At 42.9% G+C, this 23,612-nt stretch overlaps 1 protein-coding gene across 9 annotated transcripts in view; it reads right to left on the minus strand.

Annotated features, from left to right (window-relative positions):
* Positions 1 to 14,007, minus strand: part of LOC124553730 (zinc finger protein 555-like) — a 137,782-nt gene extending 123,775 nt beyond the window's left edge. For 2 of the 9 annotated variants that reach the window (XM_047127650.1, XM_047127658.1), the window contains exons 1-3: positions 13,118 to 13,678; positions 11,631 to 11,707; positions 7,974 to 7,982 (exon numbers count right to left, since the gene is read on the minus strand). In XM_047127650.1, the coding sequence (XP_046983606.1) occupies positions 7,974 to 7,982; positions 11,631 to 11,633 (12 nt within the window). In that variant the 5' untranslated portion in view covers positions 11,634 to 11,707; positions 13,118 to 13,678. Of the gene's footprint in view, positions 1 to 7,344; positions 7,396 to 7,973; positions 7,983 to 11,630; positions 11,708 to 12,622; positions 12,809 to 13,117; positions 13,679 to 13,865 lie in introns of those variants that run through there. The other 7 variants (XM_047127653.1, XM_047127651.1, XM_047127652.1 and 4 more) reach the window with 7 other exon arrangements.
* Positions 14,008 to 23,612: the final 9,605 nt, after the last annotated feature.

Genomic DNA, 23,612 nt, shown 5'->3' on the forward strand with positions numbered 1-23,612 from the left:
AGGAGCTATATCAGGGCACGTGGCTAGGGCACTGCGGAATTCCCACTCACTGAACAGAACACTGTAGGATTCAGGATGGCGCATGTGAACTGAAAGGCTCCAACGTTGCAACCACTCTTTCACAGAGCGGATGGCCAGTGGGTAATTCACAGAGGTGGAATTGAGAGCAAAATGATCTGCAATTATGTCGGAGTCAGTACAAACTGCTACATTCAGTGAGAGCGCAGGGACTCTGACAGGGGTCCGATAGCCATAGTTGCCAAATCTTGGCCCAGAGCTGCGATGGAGAGATATGAAGGCCAATGGTGGAGACATACCTTTCCCAACACTCCTGCTTGTATTGGCAAATGATGGGGTGGGCCTGCACACGGAGGCGTTTAAAGGCGATGAGGTTTTCTAATGAGGGATGCCACTTGTGACACTGGAGCACCTGCCTGCAATCTTTAATCACCTCAGTGATCTCAGGCGACCACCAAGGCACAGTACTCTGCCAAGGAGACCCAGAAGAACGAGAACGGCAGATTGTGTGGCAGTAACGATGCCAGTGGTGACCGAGTGAACCACCGCATCAATCGCTTCATTGGAAAGAGGCTCAATAGTGGCAATGGAGGAGAACAAGTCCCAGTCAGCCTTATTCATATTCCATCTGCAAGGGCGCCCAGAAGAGTGACGCTGTGGCAGTGACAGAAAGATCGGAAAGTGGTCACCACCACACAAGTCGTCATGCACACTGCATTGGACAGACGGTAAGAGGCTAGGGCTGCAGATCGGAAGATCGATGGCTGAGTACGTGCCATGCGCCACACTGAAATGTGTGAAGGCACCATCATTTAAAAGGTAAAGGCCGAGCTGTGCCAATACTTGTTCAACGGTGGCACCTCAGCCTGTTGCCACTGATCCACCCCACAGAGGATTATGGGCGTTGAAGTCGCCCAGTAACAGAAAAAGGGGCAGCAATTGGGCTATCAGCGCAGCCAGGACATGCTGTGGGACATCACCATCCGGTGGAAGATACAGACTGCAGACAGTAACAGCCTGAGGCGTCCACACCCAAACAGTGACGGCCTCTAAAGGTGTTTGTAGAGGGACAGACTCGCTGTGAAGGGAGTGAAGGACGTTGATGCAGACGCCACCAGATACCCTTTCATAAGCTGCCCAGTTCCTATAATAACCCCGGTATCCACAGAGGGCGGGGGTGCACATTGCCGGAAACCAAGTTTCCTGAACAGCAATGCAGAGGAAAGGGTGAAGGCTGAGAAGTTGTTGGAGCTCAGGTAGATGCAGTTCCACTGGAGGATGACAATGTCCACGGCTGAGAAAGGCGTGAAGGGACTCGGGAGGCAGATTACGTCACTGGGTCACCTGCTGCCACTGAGTACCCGCACAAGTGACATCCATTGCATCTGAGGGTCCAGCGATAACTAGGTCCTCAGCGGATGCCAGAATCTCTACATCATCCTCAGACGCAGAGCTTGTAGGTAGCGGTGGAGTAGGTGCCACCGCAGGTTCCTTGGTCTTATGGGTCTTCAATTTCACTTTCTCGCGCTGTTCCCTTGGTTGCCCTTGCTGGGAGGGCTTCTTGGAGTCAGTCTCTGGGACTGAAGATGATCGCAAAGCTCGATGACCAGTGACCTGTGACTTCTTGAGCCACTGGTGGGTGTCTGCTGTGCTGCTGGTAGGAACCTGGGAAGGGAGTGACCCAAGGGATCCCTTCCTAGCGAGAGAAGCTGAAGAAGACTTCCAATTCTCCAGCTTAGAAATGGGGACCGGTGGTTGAGGGGGTACTGCTCCCGAGGTAGGTGGTGGGGGAGCAACAGGGAGGGAAGTGCCCCCACCATCAAGGGGGCAGATGTGGTCCTTCGACTCTGAGAGCTGACTGTATGTGGTGCAGCTGATGGGACTGTAGCAGGAGTGACAGTGGCAGCATAAGATGATGTCATGTGCATGGGATGAAGCCATTCAAATTTCCACTTAGCCTCAGTGTAGGTCATTTGGTCCAGGGTCTTTTATTCCATTATTTTCCTTTCCTTCTGTAGAATCTTACAGTCCACCTAGCATTGGGGATGGTGCTCTCCTCAGTTGAAACAGATGGGAGGCGGGGCACATGGAGTATCAGGATGGGATAGAAGACCACAATCGTGACATATGAGGCTGGAAGCACAGTGGGAAGACACATGGCCGAAGTTCCAACACTTGAAGCACCGCATTGGGGGAGGGATATATGGCTTGACATCACAGCAGTATACCATCACCTTGACCTTCTCAGGTAATGTGTCACCCTTGAAGGCCAAGATGAAGGCACTGGTGGCAACTTGATGATCCCTCGGACCCAGCTAGAAGGCCAGACGAAATGGACACTTCGTCGCTCTAAGTTGGTGCGCAGCTCGTCATCGGATTGTAAAAGAAGATCCCTGTGGAAAATAATGCCCTGGACCATATTTAAGCTTTTATGGGGCATGATAGTAACTGAAACATCCCCCAGCTTCTCACAAGCGAGCAAGGCTCGTGACTGAGCAGAGGATGGTGTTTTTATCAAGACTGACCCAGACCACATTTTGGATAAACCCCCCACCTCCCCAAACTTGTCCTCTAAATGCTCTACAAAGAACTGAGGCTTCATGGACACAAAGGATTCCCCATCAGCTCTGGTACAGATGAGATACCGGGGCGAATACATTTCGCAGTCATTCATAGCCTTTCGTTCCTCCCATAGTGTGACCAGGGAGGGGAATGATTTGGGGTCATACACATTAGCTTTAAAATGAGCCCTCGAATGCTTAGAGACTGCTGGTGGCTGGTCACCAGCAAGAGATGATGTGCCACGTTTCATTGCGTGTCATCCACCCTGATGCCACCTACTCTGACCAAGGGCTCTCCCCATGGGCACCACCCAGGCAGAGCACGGGCCACCTGGCAGGATGGCCATTGCTGGGAGTCCTGATGCTCCAGGGAGATGGGCATCTACTCCTTGGTATATGTGGGGAGTTAACAGTGCTGGCATCAGTAGAGCGATCCCTGTGTTGTCAGGGGGCTACAACCAACAGGGTACATGGCGGCCCCACTACAAAGGACTGGCTACCATGCTGGATATTAGGTGCAATAAAGTCCATGGTCATCTCCTCCCCAAAAAGAAACACTGCACAGTGCATAGTGGAAATTGCTCCCAGGAACGTATCCTCGCCCAAGAAACGGAGAATGAGAGGGACAGCAATGCGATGACGATAAAGCTGGCTAGAGGTCTCAATGCACGATGGACAAAATGCACCATGTAAGGTGCCCTTCCCCAATTGGCTCGTTCTGCGGAAGAACTTGGAAAGATGGAGGTTAAACCCGAGATGGGACTATCACATATAGGCTGAAATGTTTGAGACTCCTTTTAGTCGCCTCTTACAACAGGCAGGAATACTGCTGGTCTATTCTAACCCCCGTACCCGCAGGGGTATGTATGGAAGGGTCTTCTTGGTATGGGATGGATGGCAGCTGTCGAAGTGGGGGTATTGCTTGTTGTTAGTAGGTTTGATATGGACAGATGTAGCCATCTTTGAGGTGGAGGTCAACATCTAGGAAGGTGGCTTGTTGGGCTCAGTAGTACCAGGTGGAGCGAATGGGGGGGAATCTGTTAAGGTTCTGCAGGAATGCAGATAGGTTGTCCTTACCCTCGATCCAGACAGCAAATATGTCATCAATGAATCTGAACTAGATGATGGGTTCAGGGTTCTGTGTGTCTAGAAAGGATTCCTCTAGACAGACCATGAATAGGTTGGCATAAGATGGTGCCATGTGGGTGGCCATAGCAGTATCCCAGAGCAGATTTGTTTGTAGGTAATACTTTCAAAGGAGAAATAATTGTGGGTGAGGATATAGTTTGACATGGTGACTGGGAAGGAGGTTGTCAGTTTGGAATCTGTCGGGCATTGGGAAAGGTTTTGTTCAATAGCTGTAAGACCAGGGGCATTAGGGTTGTTACTGTAAAGAGAGGTGGCATCAATAATGACTAGCAGGGTGCCATGTGGTACAAGATATATGAATGAATATGAATGCATCATCAAATTCTCCTTTTGATGTTAACAAAATAATATAGTCTCTCAAAAATAAAAGTCCATCTGGCTTTGATGATGTTTCCAACACAGTATGAGAAATTTGTTCCCATACATTGTCTGAAATATATAATGCATCACTACCTCAAAACCCTTTCCAAAGCGACTGAAATATGATATTGTCAATACCCAGATTAAAGGTGATAGAGATGTCAATAACTACTGACCTGTTTCACTGCAGACCTCATTTTCCACAATTTTTGAGGTGATGTATTATAGAAAATATCTCATCTAAGCAACAATAACATCCTCAGCTAATCACAGTTTGGGTTTATATCTAACTAAAATAATGCAGAAAGTTGTGCTTCACCATTCAACCTAAGCAGTCCAGGAACATTGTTCTGAGTGGGGAGAAATCACATATTGGGTTCCCCAAGACTCAATCTTAGGTCTCCTATTGTTCTTCATATATGTAAATGATCATGATATATGAGGGTGGTTTGATACAACTGGTAAAAAGGCAAGAAACAAACGTTTGTTTCATAACCAACTTACCCATCTTGTCGACATCACCTTCATTGAGGAATATACATTTGGTCCAGTGATCCTTCAACATTTTCACCCCAGTGGAAAAAACACGTTCTGTCAAAATCTGCAACCATCACCTCCTCTTTTGATGAAAAGTTCTTACCAGAAAGTCAAAGTTTCAGGTTAGGGAACAGGAAGAACTCACTCACAGCAAGATCTGGTGAATAGGGTGGATGAGGAACTAATGTAAAGCCCAATTCATGCCATTGTTATCACTGATGTGTGAGATGGTGGCGTATCCTGGTGAAAGTGCACTGTTTTGTTTGCCAACCTTGGTCTTTCTACAGCCAATGCAAGTTACAGATGATCCAACAATGAAGAATAGTAGCATCCCATTATGGTTCTGCATTTTTCTAAGAAACTGTGAAGATTATTCCTTTGGAATCATAAGAAACAGTGGCCATCATCTTACCACCAAAGCACAGTTCTTCTATGGTGCTCGTCTGATCATGTTTAAATTCATTAATCCAACAGTAAATGGTCTTCAATGAGGATGCAGAATCCATGGTAAAATCATTCAATTTTGTTTTGAACTGTCCAGTTCACCCCTTCAAATGGAAATGTGAAATAACAGCACAAACCTCCCTTTTCTCCACTTTCAATCACACTCAACAGACTGACTAAGACAACTGTCAACAACAAACTGTGCATTGTATTTTGTTGAAATTCTTTATAAGATTCTAGGAATTATCAAGATTATCAGCCATGAAGATGCAACAAAAATGTTCCATTATTTCATGGAAATTTGCCACACTTATCAAATCATCCCTGTACAATAAGCAGAATTAGTTCTTTTTGCAGATGACACTGCATTGTAATGAATCAATCCATCCATCCATACATACATCAACAGAAGAAGTGATAAATAAAGTTCTTAAATGTATCATTAACTGGTTTCCTGGGAATTGTATCAACTTCAGTTTTGGAAATGCACAACATATTCAGTTCTGCACATCTATGGGTACTACACCGATGATAAATGTAACATATAGTGAGGAAATAAAATAGAGTGGAAACTTCAAACTTTTTTGGTGTCCAAACTTATGAGAATTTACACTGGGAAAACAGGAAGGGCTGCACAATGCCGCAACTAAAATGTTTGAAACTCACCTGGTGATATAAAACGCCTGACAGACTGCAAAGTAAAATCTGAAAACAAGCTGCACTAGTTTCTCCTTGAAAACTACTCCTATTCCAAAGATGAATTTCTGTTATTGTGATGCGTAAAAGATTGTAGATAGCAAATGCTACCACACATCTGTATATTTAATAGCAATAATAATGATGGAAGAAACAGTAAAGTAAAAATGATCAGCATGTAGTCATATTTACAAATAAATTTGTGATGTGAACATAAAATGACTCATTCCACAACACTGGAATCCCAGTTAAGTTTTACAGAGAGTACTCTCTCCCCAGCACAAAGTCCCAAGAGACTGGAAAAAAGTGCAGGTGACTCCTATGTATAAGAAAGGCAAAAGAATGGACCCGCAAAATTAGAGGCCAATATCTCGAACATCGGTTTGCTGCAGAATCCTTGAACATATTCTCAGATCAAATATAATAAACTTTCTTGAGACTGAAGTTTATGTCCATGAATCAGCATGATTTCTGACAGCATCATTCGTGCAAAACTCTGCTTGCCCTTTTTTCACATGATACACTGCATACTACAGATGAAAGGCAATAGGCAGATTCCATATTTCTAGATTTCCAGAAAGCATTTGACACGGTGCCCCATTGCGGGCTGTTAATTAAGGTAAAAGCATTTGGAATGAGTTCACAGATATGTGAGTTGCTCACAGACTTCTTAAGTAATAGAATCGAGCATGTTATCTTTGACAGCGAGTGTTCAGAGACAAGACTATTGTCAAGAGTTCCCCAGGAGAGTGTGGTCAGACTGCTCTATATACATAAATGATTTGGTGGGGAGCAATCTGTGGTTGTTTGCTGATAATGCTGTGTTGTATGGTAAGGTATCACAAGTTGAGCGAGTGCACAAAGATACAACATGACTCGGACAAAATTTTTAGTTGGTGTGATGAACAGCAGCTAGCCCTAAATGTGGAAAAATGTAAGTTAATGCTGATGAGTAGGAAGAACAAACCTCTAATGTTTGGATACAGTATTACTTGTGTCCTGCTTGACACAGTCAAGCCATTTAAATACCTGGGAGTGATGCTGCAGCTGACTGCCAAATGATTTTACTGCCACCCAAATATGTTGTGCATAAGGTCCATGAAAATAGGATGTTTAAAGCTTTCCCGGTGTACTGATTGTTCCATACAAACACAGGAGAACTGCCAGATATCAGTAACGTCCTGCCACAATATTTCGGCGCAGAGTCTTCTGGCCATCTTGAGGTGAGTGCCACTGTAGTAGTACTGGCGAGTACTACTACAGTGGCATTCACCTGAAGATTGCCAGAAGACTCTGCGCCAAAATATCGTGGCAAGACGTTACTGCTATCCGGCAGCTCTCCCGTGTTTTTATGGAACCATGTAAATACGGTACACAAAATTAGGCCCATACGGAGGCATATCAACAGTCAGTTTTCCCTCGCTCTATTTACGAGTGAAACAGGAAAGGAAATGACTAGTAGTGCGCCACACACCGTACAGTGGTTTGCCGAGTATCTGTGTAGATGCAGATTACAATTTACTGTGCAAATAATCCATTTAATGCAAAACTTGGTAACTAATTGATAAGGGAACCTTACACACTGCCCCCCCTTTGAATTCCTTCACAGACTTATGAATTGAATGTCAATGCCTTGCCAACAGTTTCTATAAAGTCACTGGTTGTATCTCACTAGCAGCACCTTTATGTCTCTTTGAATCCCATATCTATTAAACAAATGGAAAAGTTTATTAATAAATACTTAATTGTAATTTTTAATAAATATTACATATTTTTTAATCACTAGTCTTAGAATAAAGAATTAAAATTTGATAAACACATGTGAGATGATTTTATCTTCTATTTGATGCATCACATGTTTATGCCAAATTTTAATTTCCTAGGAATATTCATATTTACATATGATTAGAAATTTAAAATTTTGTTTTTATTAAAAAATTATGATTCAGTGTTTGTTAATTAACTTTTATGCTTGTTAAAAATATGGCATTTGAATAACAGTAAAACGAGGTTGCTATTAGTGCAGTCTGAATCATCATCTTTATATCACTACAGTATTACTCCAAGATCTGGTCTACCAGTGACGATATAATGACTACTTTTGTACTTACAGCATTCAAATCTCCCACTCTGCAAATGTGATTTTTTTGATTTTTTTCCCCAGAACTCTGTCATACTGCTTTCAGGAACTTTTTTCTTACCACTTACCTTCAAACCCTGTAAGAATTGAGAAAAATCAAAGAGATCATGATGGTAATATTCACTTGTTTGATCAGGAGGGATGCCTGGATAGCATAGTTGTTACGGCAATGTAGGCAAAAGTAGGAATTTCTGGTGTGAATTCCGAATGTGACAAAAATTTTCATGTGTTGTTTTGTGTGTGTATCATTACGGTCTTCCTGAATTCATATTTGTGTTCATATATAGGAGGAAGCTAATCTACAAAGGCACTTGCTTAAACTATTTCACTTGCTCAAAGATAATACTTTAATCTATACAGCATAAAGCTTTTTAAAAATCAATATTTTGTCTGCTTTTCCTCATTTCTCATTGGGGAGTACAATGTTACTGTGAGTCCACCTTTATTCCTGCTACAGTATAAGCCAGGATGCTAATGTGAGTAAACATATATTGATCATCCATTCCATTATGTCCACTTCAACTGTTCCAAACCGAAACACTGCTTAACTCCACAGAGTCATGTAAATTCAAGAATTACATATTTATTCACACCATCATCGGATTTTTCTTTTAATTTCACAGATGGGTAAATGTGGAGCAAGCTGTAAGGAGGGCATTTAAGCAGGCACAGTCTCCACATATTACATGTATCACGTACATAATATGAACTATGGTACTCTTTAAAAATAAATAACTTGTTCTAAAAGTAAATAACTAGTTCTGTGTTTCTGTTCTTTTCTGAGAGAGAATTTCTGGTTGACAAAGTATTTTAATGACAGTGCACAAAATGTTATATGAATGATTAATGACAACATATTTGGAAAATTAATTAGGATACTGCACTTCAGCCTTCTCCATATGCCACTATTTTTAATCATATTTTCGAGTTTCATGATTTTTATTTATTCACCAGTTATTTTACATGGAATAGGATTTGTCACATGTAAATAACAGTAATGTAGTCAGATCAAAGGGTACAGATAGAAACTTACATATTAACATTGTACACATTATCAAACTATTAAAATTTAATTTGAGTTTTCCGTCAGCCAGTCTCACAGAAATTTTTGTAATTTTTAAATGATACATCACTGAAAGAGCCCCAAGTACGTTGCACAGAGATGATTACCATTAACCACACCTCTAAGTTTTCGCATAAGGTAGGACGCTCTTGAGAATGAATTTTTTTATTTGTGATCTTGGTTGGTATGTGTTTCCCAACAAGTTCAGCATCAGTATGAATCCCTATTGTTAAACAAATTTACTTCATATACACTTAACATACCAGAAATTACATAGCTTTGAGTTAATTGAGCACAAAAACTGCAACACAAGCGATTTCGTGTCACAAGATGAAGGTGCAATTGGATCCTCATATATGCTAGTTATAAGAGAAGACTCAAATATAAAAGGTAGGTGTGATGAAAAATACTACTTGCACTTTCTAATACCTCATTTTTTGAGACCTATGGCCTATGTATGAATGCCCTGAATATGGCCTGGTCAATTCTCGCACATAGTTCATAAAAAATAGAGAGAAGTGACAATATTACAAAAAGGAAAGTTGCTACTCATCATACAGTGGAGATGCTGAGTTGCAGACAGGCATAACAAAAGAATTGTCACAAATAAAGCTTTTGGACAGTAAGGCATTTGCCAAAAATACACACACACACACACACACGACTGCAGTCTCAGGCAACTGAAACCACACTATGAGCAGCAGCATCAGGCAAGACGGGAGTGGTGACTGAGTGGCAGCATGCTCAGCAATAGGGTGGTCCACTTGTTTTTTGGTCACAGTTTGTCGGCAGCCATCACACGATTTGTTTCACAGGTAGCTCTGCCTTTATGGGATTGGTGATGTTTGTGAACTGTCTGGAGTAGGCAGTGGTGGGCCCCACTCAACACCAAGCCATCTTCCTGGATGACCACCTCAAAGATGGCTATATCAGTATCTCCATCCATATCAAATCTCCTAACCATCAGCAATACCTCCTCCTGTTCCATACAAAGAAGTCCCTTCCATATAGTGTAGCCACGTGTGCTCGTCACATCTGCAGTGACAAGCAGTCCCTCTCGAAACATACCACGAGTCTCACGGAAGCCTTCACACACCGTAATTAACCTCCCATCCTTGTACAAAAACAAATCTCACTTCCCTTATCTCTCCAGTCTCCGCCACCTCTGAAAGTCCCACTGTCCAGCCACCGGGGAGCATTCCCCTCGTAACTCAGTACCCCCATGACTGGAGAAACTGAATTACATTCTCCACCAGGGTTCCAACTATCTCATTGTGCCCTGAAATGACGAAAGTCCTGCCCATTATCCTTCCCACACAGTGGTATCCCGCTGCCCACTGAACCTACTCAATATACTTGGCCATTCCTACACAACCCATACTCACAACCCCTTAGCTCATGACTCAAACCCTGTAATAGACCTAGATGCAAGACCTGTCCCATACACCACCACCACCACCACCACCACCACCACCACCACCTACTCCAATCCAGTCACAAACATCACCTATCCCATCAACGGCAGGGCTACCTGTGATATCAGTCATGTGCTCTACAAGCTAAGCTGCAACCACTGTGCTGCTTTCTACGTGGGCATGACAACCAAAAGCTGTCTGTCTGCATAAAAGGCCACCAACAAACTGTGGCCAAGAAACAAGTGGCTCATCCTGTAGCTGAGCATCCTGTTGCCATATAACAGCAAAAAATTTATAGTAGTAACCATTTCTAAAAATAAAACAAATGTGTAGCCACAATCATGCCAATTTTAAAGAGAAATGTTCCAATAAGGAAATACGGAAGCGTCTGATCCCACCCGTCTGCTTTGACCCATGACGTCACAAATATGGCGGAAACAAAAACAAACACACACACTTTCCACAAGAAGCCTAATGACACTAACGGGACAAGTGCAGGAAATGGGGTGTTTTGGGTGGGGGCAAACTAAATATAAAGAAATTTAGGTGCCTTGCGTAGCTACAACATGTAAGTGAAGACAGTCATGCATGAATACCCACCCACCTCCCCAGGGGTCGTAACCCCTGCAACCCATAGAAGATAAAGATGCTTCAGCAGCTGATTAGTGTTTTTTGTCTTTTTTAAAAAAATCTCACGGGATAGAACGAACAGATCAGAAAGATAAATATAATAAACTAAAACAGAAATTCGAGGAAACAGATAATTAAAATAAGTAATAAGTGTTTTTAAATTTTAAAAAAAATCTCACGGGATAGAACGAACAGGTCAGAAAAGTAAATAAAATAAGATAAAACAGAACTCCGTGCCGTCATGACGTCACACACGACAACACCCTTACGTCACGGGTCAAAGCCGACGCGTTGGATCGAACGCTTCTGTCGACCCTCCAATAATTCACAAATACCACTATAAACTGACAACTTAAAAGAGTACAACAAACCTGATGACACTGACTGCTGATATTCCAAGACCCAGTCACTCACTCAGTCATACATACGAAAAAAAAAAAGTTGAAACACAATCTACGCACAGCTTGACATCACTGAACACAACGTTATTATGTAACAAGTCCAAGCAGTCGGCTGATACTGTACATTTTGATTGATCCACATTGGGTTTATTTGCACACCATAACACATACAAAAACTAATGAAACAGTGGTAAGAGATGCAAGGAAGCCACTTACCATGGAGTGTGCTTCAGTACTTTTTTCCTCTTTTTTTATCCACTTATTTTTTCCTCCACAATTGCAGTCCTAAGTCCCTGAAAAGCAGGCTAACAGTTAAAAATAGTCATATTCAATTTCCACTATTATTACAAGATACAGCTCAAAGGCAATATTTTGAATCCCCTGCCAATTGCAGCAAATTAAACATGCCAAAGGAAATAAATCTAAGACAGGCTGATGAACGAAGAGTGCAGTGACAATTTAAAAATTTCATGTTATGAAGAATTGGAACACACAATCACAAAATGACAGAAAATAAAAATAATATGCAATGGAAACAAGAGTATCGGTTGCTGTTGTTTCTTCATAGCAGTGGCTTGTGGTATACTTTCCTATTGTCAACATCACACGTGACGTATCTTGTGTTTCCCACATAAATTCAGAATTACGATCAATCAAAGAAACTTCTTAAACTATTAAAGCTAATTTACCAAATTAAACCATGTACTGAGTTGATAATAATGTTCTACATGAAGAATAAAATGTTAAAATAGACTTGAGTTTGCAGTTCTATGCTACACCAATGCTTTTTTATTTATTTTTAGAATACCTTAATGTATACCATTATGTAATACCATAGGTTTATCACCATATTCTCATCAGTATAAGTAACAACAGAATTTGTATTTCTGCGTCACACAGGCTGCACTTTAAATCCTTTAAACCCACAGACTCTTTGCAGTCCACTTAAATATGCATTTTTGACAGATCTGTTCCTTTATTCTTTTCTCGCCCACATTCATAGTTATATACTCAATTTAAAGCATCTGCAGCCACTCAGATGTCTTTAAAATACTGGGAGTACGACAGGCTTAAAACCGAAAAATTAGGAAAAACACATACACATTGCACGGAAAAATAAAGGATTCCTTATTATCATCGAGATGTTAATACTGGTTAATTACCGGTAAGAAAACTGATTTAGGAAAGTTACTTCCACCTGTCCATACCTATGATGAATGTTCTGTTGAGTTCTGGTGTTGTTTAATGCTCTGTGCCGATTAAAATTGCACTTAACTGCTTTTTCTGTTCCAAGTACACCCCATCAAATCTTTCGAGACAGCTGTTCCACTAGTCTTATTTAAAACTATAATAAAACGCACATGTCACTGCAATCTGCAGTAACACATTACACACTCGAGTACACTGAAATTCGTAGAAAATGCATCAGAATAAGTACATGCTATAGAATTTCCTTTTATCCAATATAATCAGTCTCTGACATGACGAAATAACTGCTGGTGCTTGAATCTGAAATAGCCTACTCACTAAGACAATGCAAAAGCTCACGCAATCTGGAGCAATACAATTCAATCTCGCCTCGATTCGGATCGTATCTTTATAAACAATCTGTCATATGGTGTATGGCAGTCAACTTTATAACGATAGTGAATGTCAGTTTTCCCATTTTCTCGCCGATCACAAAGTACGTAACATTTGCTTACCACTTTAGCTGCAATTCGCGGCGTAGAGCAAATTCTCCGGTAACTTCCACAACAAATGACAGTCTGTGCCGGTTGTGTCGCGAAGCAACGGAAGATACATGTAGTTAGTTAATCGAACAGGCAAAAAATCGCGACCATTTCACAAGAAGCTATATAACATGTCGACCTGACATCGTCATAATTGACGAACACTGGGAGAGGCAGGAATGTTCGATATGACTCGTCGGCTTCGACCAGTGACATACGAAATATGCGACAAACGCCATAAATAATATGGCGACTATAACGTGTTATTGATTACCTTCAATCGGGCACAGGTATTGATCGTTCTGCCATCACAACCAGGTTATTGTCTACAAAAAATACACGCTAACATCCTTGTTGAAAAATTATCTACTTCCCCTTACAAAATAACACAGGTATTTTGTTGTGATAATCGTAGCCCGACAGGATTATATACGGAATTAGCAAGCCTTACCGAACGATAACCGAAGGCGGCAAATCTGATTTAACCACAGTCCATTACATACGAAATAAAATCACGTTCAAATGTGCGCAGTAAACAAGATAAACCAGCACAATAGTGTTGCAAAACAGTAACTACAGCTTGATGACAAGGTATCGGCCACAGTCTAGTATCGGCAAACTGATTCACACAACCAAATCGACTGTAATAATAAAACGAGGGATTAACTTAGTTCCAACACTTTCATTTAATGTTTATCAACTCTAGACTCTTATGTATTACCTGAAGAACGTAATGTTTGGATTTTCGCAAGAGCACAAGAAGGCAAACACAAAACACGGAAAGTATATGACTTACGTTACGACACTGTAACAAAAACCGACAGTACTACAGTAGCGCCCGGGGTGGCCTGGCAGCGAACTTCTAATTTGAGTTAATAGTGGGCAGGAAACCATGTATCTGTTAGAAATCACAGTGACTGAGAAGTCACAGATATCACAATAATAACTTTAAAGAATTTAACTGCGATTTCAGTCACAGCAGTCGTAAGTAGCAGTTCACGTTCAACGCCTTGAGCCATCTGTTGGCTGAATTCCATACTGCTTTCTGCGATTTCAGTGACAAGTAGTGGCTACAAGCAACGCCACCTAGAAGTCGCAAGTAGCAACTAAAACGCGAAGTTAACAGTGCCATCTGTTGGCCAAAGTCTGTACTACGCTCATCGCTGCGATACGCTATCGAATCCAACTGCGATTTCCGTGACATGTCGCAAGTAACATCTAAAAAAAGCGCAGTTAACAGTGCCATCTGTTGACCAAAGTTCGTACTACGCTTTCTCTGCGATTCGCTATCGAGTCCAACTGTGACTTCTGCGACAAATCGCAATCAGAAGTAACAAATAGCAACTAAAGAGCGCAGTTAACATTCTTTTCCTAGTACCATCTGTTGAGCGACGTTCGTACTTCGTTATGAGGGCCTTGTGCCTCACGAGATCGATGTGCTGTGTGTGCTTATTATATGACGACATGCACATTCTGCACCAGTTATGGTTGGTCAAACACAGCTGTGACTAAAAGTATTATATTAATAAGAAGCAACATTACCTTTTTCTCCTGAAAATATCATTTAGAGACAAGTAACCTAAAATGCGTTTGATTTTGTTTTCAATATGACAGTTTTGGTTAACACTCCACATGGCTACAGGACTTTGCAATGTTAACACAGCAGAACTCAGACATCCGTATCAGTGAAATTAAAAACTTTTTGCCGCACTACAACCACCTACATCCACCTACATAAGTAAGTTTTTCCTGTGTTACTTTCAAGTAATGCACTTAAACTATTCGTAATTTAACTGTAAGATCTGTACTTCCCACTTTCATATCAACAGCCTCAAAATGCGTATATATTCTAGACCTCGGGCTATGTTACAGGTCAGTGTCACACCAAGATTGTTGGGAAAGGGGGGGGGGGGGGGGGAGGCGGCATGTCACTCTCCAATAAGTGTTTACCAATAAATAAGTGGCGGAAAATTTATGGGTATAGGACGGCTTAACACGTGGAAAATGAGGTTTGCATTAGTCACTCACTGTATTTAACATTTATCACTCCTTTAAAATCGCATAACAACTTCAATAAAACACAGTTTAATCACTCATTCTGCATACTTATTTCAGAACTATGGCACTTTTAAACTGCAAATCCTCTAAGAGGTGTCTTGACTCTTCACGATCCTCTCTCAACAGCCTTGACGTGGGTAGATATGTACAGCAACCAGTAATCAGAGTCGGAACTGTGTCTGCAAAATCAAACATTTTTGCTGCCACTAATTACAAGCAATGTAATTGACAGAGAACATTGCTAATATTTGCTGTAATGAAAGGCACTCAATGGGGTATATTTCACATCTGCAACAACGATCTCACTTAAGTAATTAAGTTCATCGAAACACTTAGAAACTAACCTCTTGCCTGAGTCTAAAGACACAGTGGCAATTTCTCCAGATCTGTTCACAATGATATTTTGAATTATCTCTTTACTGAGTGACTGAAATGTGGTAAGGGTACATGTGAAGATAATAATATGTTAGAATCCATTTTCTAAACACGAACTATTATGGTACTGTTTGGCTACTTACATATTAATTACACTATTAATATTTTCTCAGTGTTTCTTTACGAGGTGCATTCAAGTTCTAAGGCCTCCGATTTTTTTTCTCCAGACTGGATAGAGATGGAAACATGCGCATTGTTTTAAAATGAGGCCGCGTTCATTGTCAATATGTCCCACAGATGGCAGCACCGTATGGCAGATGGAATTTTACCGCCAGCGGCGAGAATGAGAACTGTTTTAAATACTTAAAATGGCGACGTTTTCCTTACTTGAACAGCATGCAATCATTCGTTTTCTGAATTTGTGTGGTGTGAAACCAATTGAAATTCATCGACAGTTGAAGGAGACATGTGGTGACGGAGTTATGGATGTGTCGAAAGTGCGTTCGTGGGTGCGACAGTTTATTGAAGGCAGAACATTGTGTGACAACAAACCGAAACAACCTCGGGCTCGCACAAGCTGGTCTGACGACACGATCGAGAAAGTGGAGAGAATTGTTTTGTGGGATCGCCGAATGACTGTTGAACAGATCGCCTCCAGAGTTGGCATTTCTGTGGGTTTTGTGCACAGTCCTGCATGACGATCTGAGAATGCAAAAAGTGTCATCCAGGTGGGTGCCACGAATGCTGACAGACGACCACACGGCTGTCTGTGTGGCACGTTGCCGAGCAATGTTGACGCCCAACGACAGCACGAATGCGACTTTCTTTTCGTCGGTTGTCACAATGGATGAGACGTGGATGGCATTTTTCAATCCAGAAACAAACCGCCAGTCAGCTCAATGGAAGCACACAGATTCACCGCCACCAAAAAAATTTCGGGTAACCGCCAGTGCTGAAAAAATGATGGTGTCCATGTTCTGGGACAGCGAGGGCATAATTCTTACCCATTGCTTTCCAAAGGGCACTACGGTAACAGGTGCATCCTACAAAAATGTTTTGAAGAACAAATTCCGTCCTGCACTGCAACAAAAACGTCCAGGAAGGGCTGCGCGTGTGCTGTTTCACCGAGACAACGCACCTGCACATCGAGCTAACGTTATGCAACAGTTTCTTCGAGATAACAACTTTGAAGTGATTCCTCGTGCTCCCTACTCACCTGACCTGGCTCCTAGTGACTTTTGGCTTTTTCCAACAATGAAAGACACTCTCCATGGCCGCACATTCACCAGCCGTGCTTGTATTGCCTTAGCGATTTTCCAGTGGTCAAAATAGACTCCTAAAGAAGCCCTCGCTGCTGCCATGGAATCATGGTGTCAGCGTTGTGAAAAATGTGTACGGCTGCAGGGCGATTACGTCGAGAAGTAACGCCAGTTTCATCGACTTCGAGTGAGTATTTAATTAGAAAAAAAATCGGAGGCCTTAGAACTTGAATGCACCTCGTAATACAAAATTAAAGAAAACGGAAGAACAAATGTAAAACATACTTGCTAATGACAGGTTTGTTGAGGTGCAATTTTCTGTGTGGACATACGTAACTTTTTCATATGGTGGTAAGTCGCAGAAATCGCAAGAGTCAGAAATCGCTGGAGTAGCAGAAATTGCAGAAATAGTAGTGGTAGAGTGCTGGATTCCTTAACTGCGACAAATCACAGTTAAGAATAACAGATACTGGAAAGTAGCGTTCACAGAAATCACTGACATCGGAAAATCACAGTTTATCCCATCACATTTTGAGTAAATACGGGAACGACTATACCGAGTAAAGTCTTCTATAGCCGATTGGTTGACGTTTGTGTGACGTCATCAATTACAAGTGAGTGGGGGGGGCTTCTGACGTCACGTCATTCACCCAATCAACTTCTAAGACGTACCTCTCCGTCTTTCACCCAATCAACGTGTAATGCAAAACGTTCCCCTCTGTTATACAGAGCGCCCCAGGAAGTGGCCTAGCCTCCCATCCCCCACACGGATCCTCTATGAACTCATTCCTTTCACCCATCTGCTCCTGTTCCTCGAACATCTCCGCATCTTCTACACCTCCCGCCGCCTTGACCCCCCTCACCCCCTGGTTGCTCCTCTCCCCTCCCAGCCCCCTGCCGCACCTTCACTGTTGTATCCCCCCTACCCTCCACCTCTAAACCCTTCATCTCCTTTCCCGAGGTGGCTTCCATCAACTCCCCCTCCCGGATGATGGCCTCTCTCCCTCCATTTATCCCTCCTATCAACACTGATCCTCACCCCCCTTCCTTTCCTCTGTCCTTTCCCTGGGCTCCCTCTTCCCCCCTTTCATCCTGTTTCCTCCCCCCCCCCCCAGTCCATTTGTATTCCACTCATCCACCTGGCTGACCACTTACGAAGTGGGTGAGGCAGCCACGCCATTGACACATTAAAAATACAGGGCTATTACAAATGATTGAAGCGATTTCATAAATTCACTGTAGCTCCATTCATTGACATATGGTCACAAAGTTTTGTTCGGCTGAAGCTGCACTTCAGGTTTCTGCCGCCAGAGCTCTCGAGAGCGCAGTGAGACAAAATGGCGACAGGAGCCGAGAAAGCGTATGTCGTGCTTGAAATGCACTCACATCAGTCAGTCATAACAGTGCAAAGACACATCAGGACGAAGTTCAACAAAGATCCACCATGTGCTAACTCCATTCGGCGATGGTATGCGCAATTTAAAGCTTCTGGATGCTCCTGTAAGGGGAAATCAACGGGTCGGCCTGCAGTGAGCGAAGAAACGGTTGAACGCGTGCTGGGAAGTTTCACGCGTAGCCCGCGGAAGTCGATGAATAAAGCAAGCAGGGAGCTAAACGTACCACAGCCGACGGTTTGGAAAATCTTACGGAAAAGGCTAAAGCAGAAGCCTTACCGTTTACAATTGCTACAAGCCCTGACACCCGATGACAAACGCTTTGAATTTTCGGCGCGGTTGCAACAGCTCATGGAAGAGGATGCGTTCAGTGTGAAACTTGTTTTCAGTGATGAAGCAAGATTTTTTCTTAATGGTGAAGTGAACAGACACAATGTGCGAATCTGGACGGTAGAGAATCCTCACGCATTCGTGCAGCAAATTCGCAATTCACCAAAAGTTAGCGTGTTTTGTGCAATCTCACGGTTTAAAGTTTACGGCCCCTTTTTCTTCTGCGAAAAAAACGTTACAGGACACGTGTATCTGGACATGCTGGAAAATTGGCTCGTGCCACAACTGGAGACCGACAGCGCCGACTTCATCTTTCAACAGGCTGGTGCTCCACCGCACTTCCATCGTGATGTTCGGCATTTCTTAAACAGGAGATTGGAAAACCGACGGATAGGTCGTGGTGGAGATCGTGATCAGCAATTCGTGTCATGGCCTCCACGCTCTGCCGACTTAACCCCATGCGATTTCTTTCTGTGGGGTTATGTGAAAGATTCAGTGTTTAAACCTCCTCTACCAAGAAACGTGCCAGAACTGCGAGCTCGCATCAACGATGCTTTCGAACTCATTGATGGGGACATGCTGCGCCGAGTGTGGGAGGAACTTGATTATCGGCTTGATGTCTGCCGAATCACTAAAGGGGCACATATCGAACATTTGTGAATGCCTAAGAAAACTTTTTGAGTTTTTGTATGTGTGTGCAAAGCATTGTGAAAATATCTCAAATAATAAAGTTATTGTAGAGCTGTGAAATCGCTTCAATCATTTGTAGTAACCCTGTATCTCCCCAAAATCTTGTCAAAAATGTGGGACAATTCTCAGAACTTCAAAACCTGAACCACATTCGTTTGAGCATTGCATACAAGAGACCGCAGATCCGCCGGCAAATGCGCTGCAGTCCGCTGGTCAGCAAATAAAATGCAGTCCAATAAAATGTGGTGCACCGTGGTCTGCGCGCCACAAGCGGCACACATCGAAGGGTCCTCTCGCCGGAGTAAAAACCCATGCGTCATAGGGCTGTGGCCGATGCGAGGACGAGTAAGGATGACCTCGTCCCGTCGATGTGGCTGGAAGGAAGTACGCCACGGCCGAGTTGTGGGCTTGATCACACGGAGCTTGTTGTCGGTCACTTCTAGCCACTCATGTTCCCAGCGACACAGGACTTCATACCTCAACAGCGAGGTGAGGGCTAGAGATGGGCAAACGCGTTCATCCTTGGGAACTAGTTCACTGCTGATCATTCTTTTTTGGGAACCGTTCATTTTTACTCGTTCACCGTTCATTTGTGCTTGGTATATGGTTCTCGTGAAAAACTGAAAACCAGTAGTGTAGGTGACTGAAGGATGGAGGGCACCAAGAGGGGGCACTTGACTCCCCCCCTGGAGTACAGAGTTTTTATTCATTACATAATCCTTACACACTTTTAGAAGTAATTTCTCTGATTCTGTAGAGCCTCTCGTTTAGCCACCTGTAGCGTTGTGTGGCTGATCACAGGGAAATAATACAGGGTGGCGCGCGAAAAACCGGCCCCGAGTACAGACCTGCTCGCCAATTACGGACGATTTTTTGCCCGTTACAAGCAGGTACAACACACAGACAAACATGTAATAATTAGGCAGTGAAGAAATAACAAGCTAATGCAAGCAACAATGGCGAAACAATCGATGACGATGTGTAGAGAGCTGGAGAAGAGAACATGAAAATCTCACGCGACGCGCATGGGCTATAGCACATGTAGTCTTGTAAACCTGTTGGTGGCTGTTTCCCAACTTAGTAGACCACAAGTGTCTTGTATAAAATTCTTCGTTTCGACTTCCACCACGTAGCTATACTACGTTGTAAACAATAATCGTTTACACCCTATATATACTTCACGTTGTCTCCGAGATCGTAGGCGAAGTAGACTTTAAGGAAGCATAAAATAAAATTTGGTTTCCTCATCATACTTGCGTCACACGATTAGTAAATATTAGGTTTTTATGTTGCATTATTAAAGTTAATGCAGCAATAATAATAATAATAATAATTAAGTTCGCAGTAATAAAGTTTTCGGTCTGAAAGCTCCTTCTGAACAAATGGTTGAAATGGCTCTGAGCACTATGGGACTTCTGAGGTCATCAGTCCCCTAGAACTTAGAACTACTTAAACATAACTAACCTAAGGACATCACACACATCCATGCCCGAGGCAGGATTCGAACCTGCGACCGTAGCGACCGCGCAGTTCCAGACTGTAGCGCCTTTAACTGCTTGGCCACCACGGCCGGGCCTGAACAAATGTTTTTGAGATAATAAGTAAACACGATTTTATGGCAATCTATGTCTTTTCAAATGGAGAGGCACCGCTTTTCCTACTGAGCCAAAATGACCCACAACCCACTTTTTTTTTTTTTTTTTTTCAAAGGTTCCAACTCGCAGGTAATTCAAATTGGAAAGAACCAAACTTAAAAATAGAGCCTTTCTAAATGTAATGTTTTGTATTTCAAAGATACACGAAAATCGTTTTATATGACTTTTCTTACACTAAAAATTAAGCAAATTATTGAAAGTTACTTGCTAAATCAAGTCGATGAAACCAGAAAATACATGAATAACAAAAAAAACTTTCCTTGTTATAAGTATGTCTTCTGCTGTTCATCGATATAATGAAGTGAGCTGATATGGCCTTTTGTTACCTGAAAAGACGTACCTATTAGATACAACGTAATTTTTATGTAATTCATGTAACTATAAAATACTTTTTGATTACCGGTCGTGGACGCTGAATAGCCAGAACGAAGTGCAAGAACAGTTTGGAACACATGTAAAATGGGCGAGCGCAGTTCATGAACAACTGGACACTGAACTAACTAGGAGCAGTCGGCAGTGGAACTGAGACAGGCGGTCGTGCGAAGAATGACGAGTGCGGCCGAGGGAGGCAGAGACTGAGACGAGCACGCGACCCAGGCTGGAGCGAGAACCGCCGAAGTGACCGCCGCGACAGAAGTGAACTATGAACCGATCGTTCCTCGTTGCCGGGAACTAAAAGTAGACCGCCACGACCGAAGTGAACTATTAACCGATCGTTCCTCGGAATTCGTTCCTCAGTCCTTTCGTTCATCTTGGTGAACCGTTCCTTTGCACCCGTTCGTTCGCGAACTACCCGTCTTTAGTGAGGGCATCCAGTGGGATAGCACAACACGCGTCCTTAGCTGCTCGATCAGCCCTTTCATTCTGCAGAATTCCCGCGTGTCCTGACACCCAGCAGAAAGACACCCGCTTCACCAGTCGTTGTAGTTGGAGGAGGGCGTCGTGGGTGGTCTGCGTTCCTTCATCTGCTGGGTACAAACGCTGGAGAGAGCAAAGGGCGCTCGAAGAATCTGAACAGACGAGAAATCTGGCAGTGGAAGAAAGTCTCATCTGCTCCAGTGCCCGCCAAGATGGCATATAATTCTGCGTCAAAGTAAAGTCCGAAAAATAATATATTAGACAATGAACAAGAATCCGATGAATATTTTGATCTATAGTATGTATACACAGGGTGTCCCAGCTATCTTGTCCACCCAAAATATCTCTGGAACAATAACAGCTATTGGAAAACGACTTTCACCGGTATCAATGTAGGGCTGGGGCCCATGAATGTACATATTTGGAAACATTCTAAAACGAAAGCATATGTGTTTTTTAACACAAGCTTATGTTTTTTTTAAATGGACCTCCTATATTTTTTCTTCAGCAGTCCGTAGCATGACAAAGCGCACATACACAGTGGCGTTGATTGCGTCGCAATATTCCCATTACATCCCGAGATATTGAGACGCGAAGTTGACGCTTGAAACACCCGACATGCGCTGCTAGCGCACGTCCTGAGGCTCAGGCGTGAACCCCATGCTGCCCGTAATCGCAGCAGGATGCCAGCAGACCGTATTATTCGTTTCGGACCTCTTGATAAGTATGGAGGTGTGATTACGCATGTCAATCACATCGCGATTACGGGCAGCATGGGGTTCACGCCTGAGCCTCAGGACGTGCGCTAGCAGCGCATGTCGGGTGTTTCAAGCGTCAACTTCGCGTCTCAATATCTCGGGATGTAATGGGAATATTGCGATGCAATCAACGCCAATGTGTATGTGCGCTTTGTCATGCTACGGACTGCTGAAGAAAAAATATAGGAGGTCCATTTAAAAAAAACATAAGCTTGTGTTAAAAAAACACATATGCTTTCGTTTTAGAATGTTTCCAAATATGTACATTCATGGGCCACAGCCCTACATTGATACCGGTGAAAGTCGTTTTCCAATAGCTGTTATTATTCCAGAGATATTTTGGGTGGACAAGATAGCTGGGACACCCTGTATATTGTACATAAACCGCAAAAAATTGTAAGAGGTTTCCCACTATGTAACTTTTGCCCGAATGCAAAGACAAATTTATAATCAAGTACTCCAAACGTCTGAGTGGTAATTACATTGGTAAGCAGCACTTTGTGTTGAAAAAACTTGAACCACATCGCAATGAAGGTGGTGTATTATGTGAGTTATTGCAAAAGTCAAGGAAACTGAAATATGCAAGTGGGAGTTTGCTCATATGTAAACATCTCAGGTATGGAGATATATGAAAACACACACACACACTCTCTCTCTCTCTCTCTCTACCACCACCACTACCACCACAATAAAAATATAGCACAAGAAAAAAGACGAAACAAATTTTGTCGTTTGAGACTGAGCTGCGGTCGACTCGTGCTAATGCCATTTTTCCTTTTGGGCATTTTGTCACCATCGAGTGGCGTCTTATTCCTACCTCAGTTACTGTCTGAACGAGCTGCTCACTTGCCTCCGTCAGTGGCAGCAGCAGCGTTTATCGATACTATTATTGTGTTGCTTGAGGTTTTCCCGACAGACATGTTGTATATATGGTCCTCGGGCGAGACGTCGGATGTCATAGTGAAAAGTCCACAATATTTCATCAGCGAAACTGGCCGACATCTTCAGGTGCGACGAACACACCGCTAAGGCAGGTTTTTTTTCTTTATTGTGATTTGATTCCCCTGCCCCATATGGACAGGGGAGGGGTG

This window comes from Schistocerca americana, chromosome 11 (assembly GCF_021461395.2).
Source record: "Schistocerca americana isolate TAMUIC-IGC-003095 chromosome 11, iqSchAmer2.1, whole genome shotgun sequence".
NCBI lineage: Eukaryota > Metazoa > Arthropoda > Insecta > Orthoptera > Acrididae > Schistocerca > Schistocerca americana.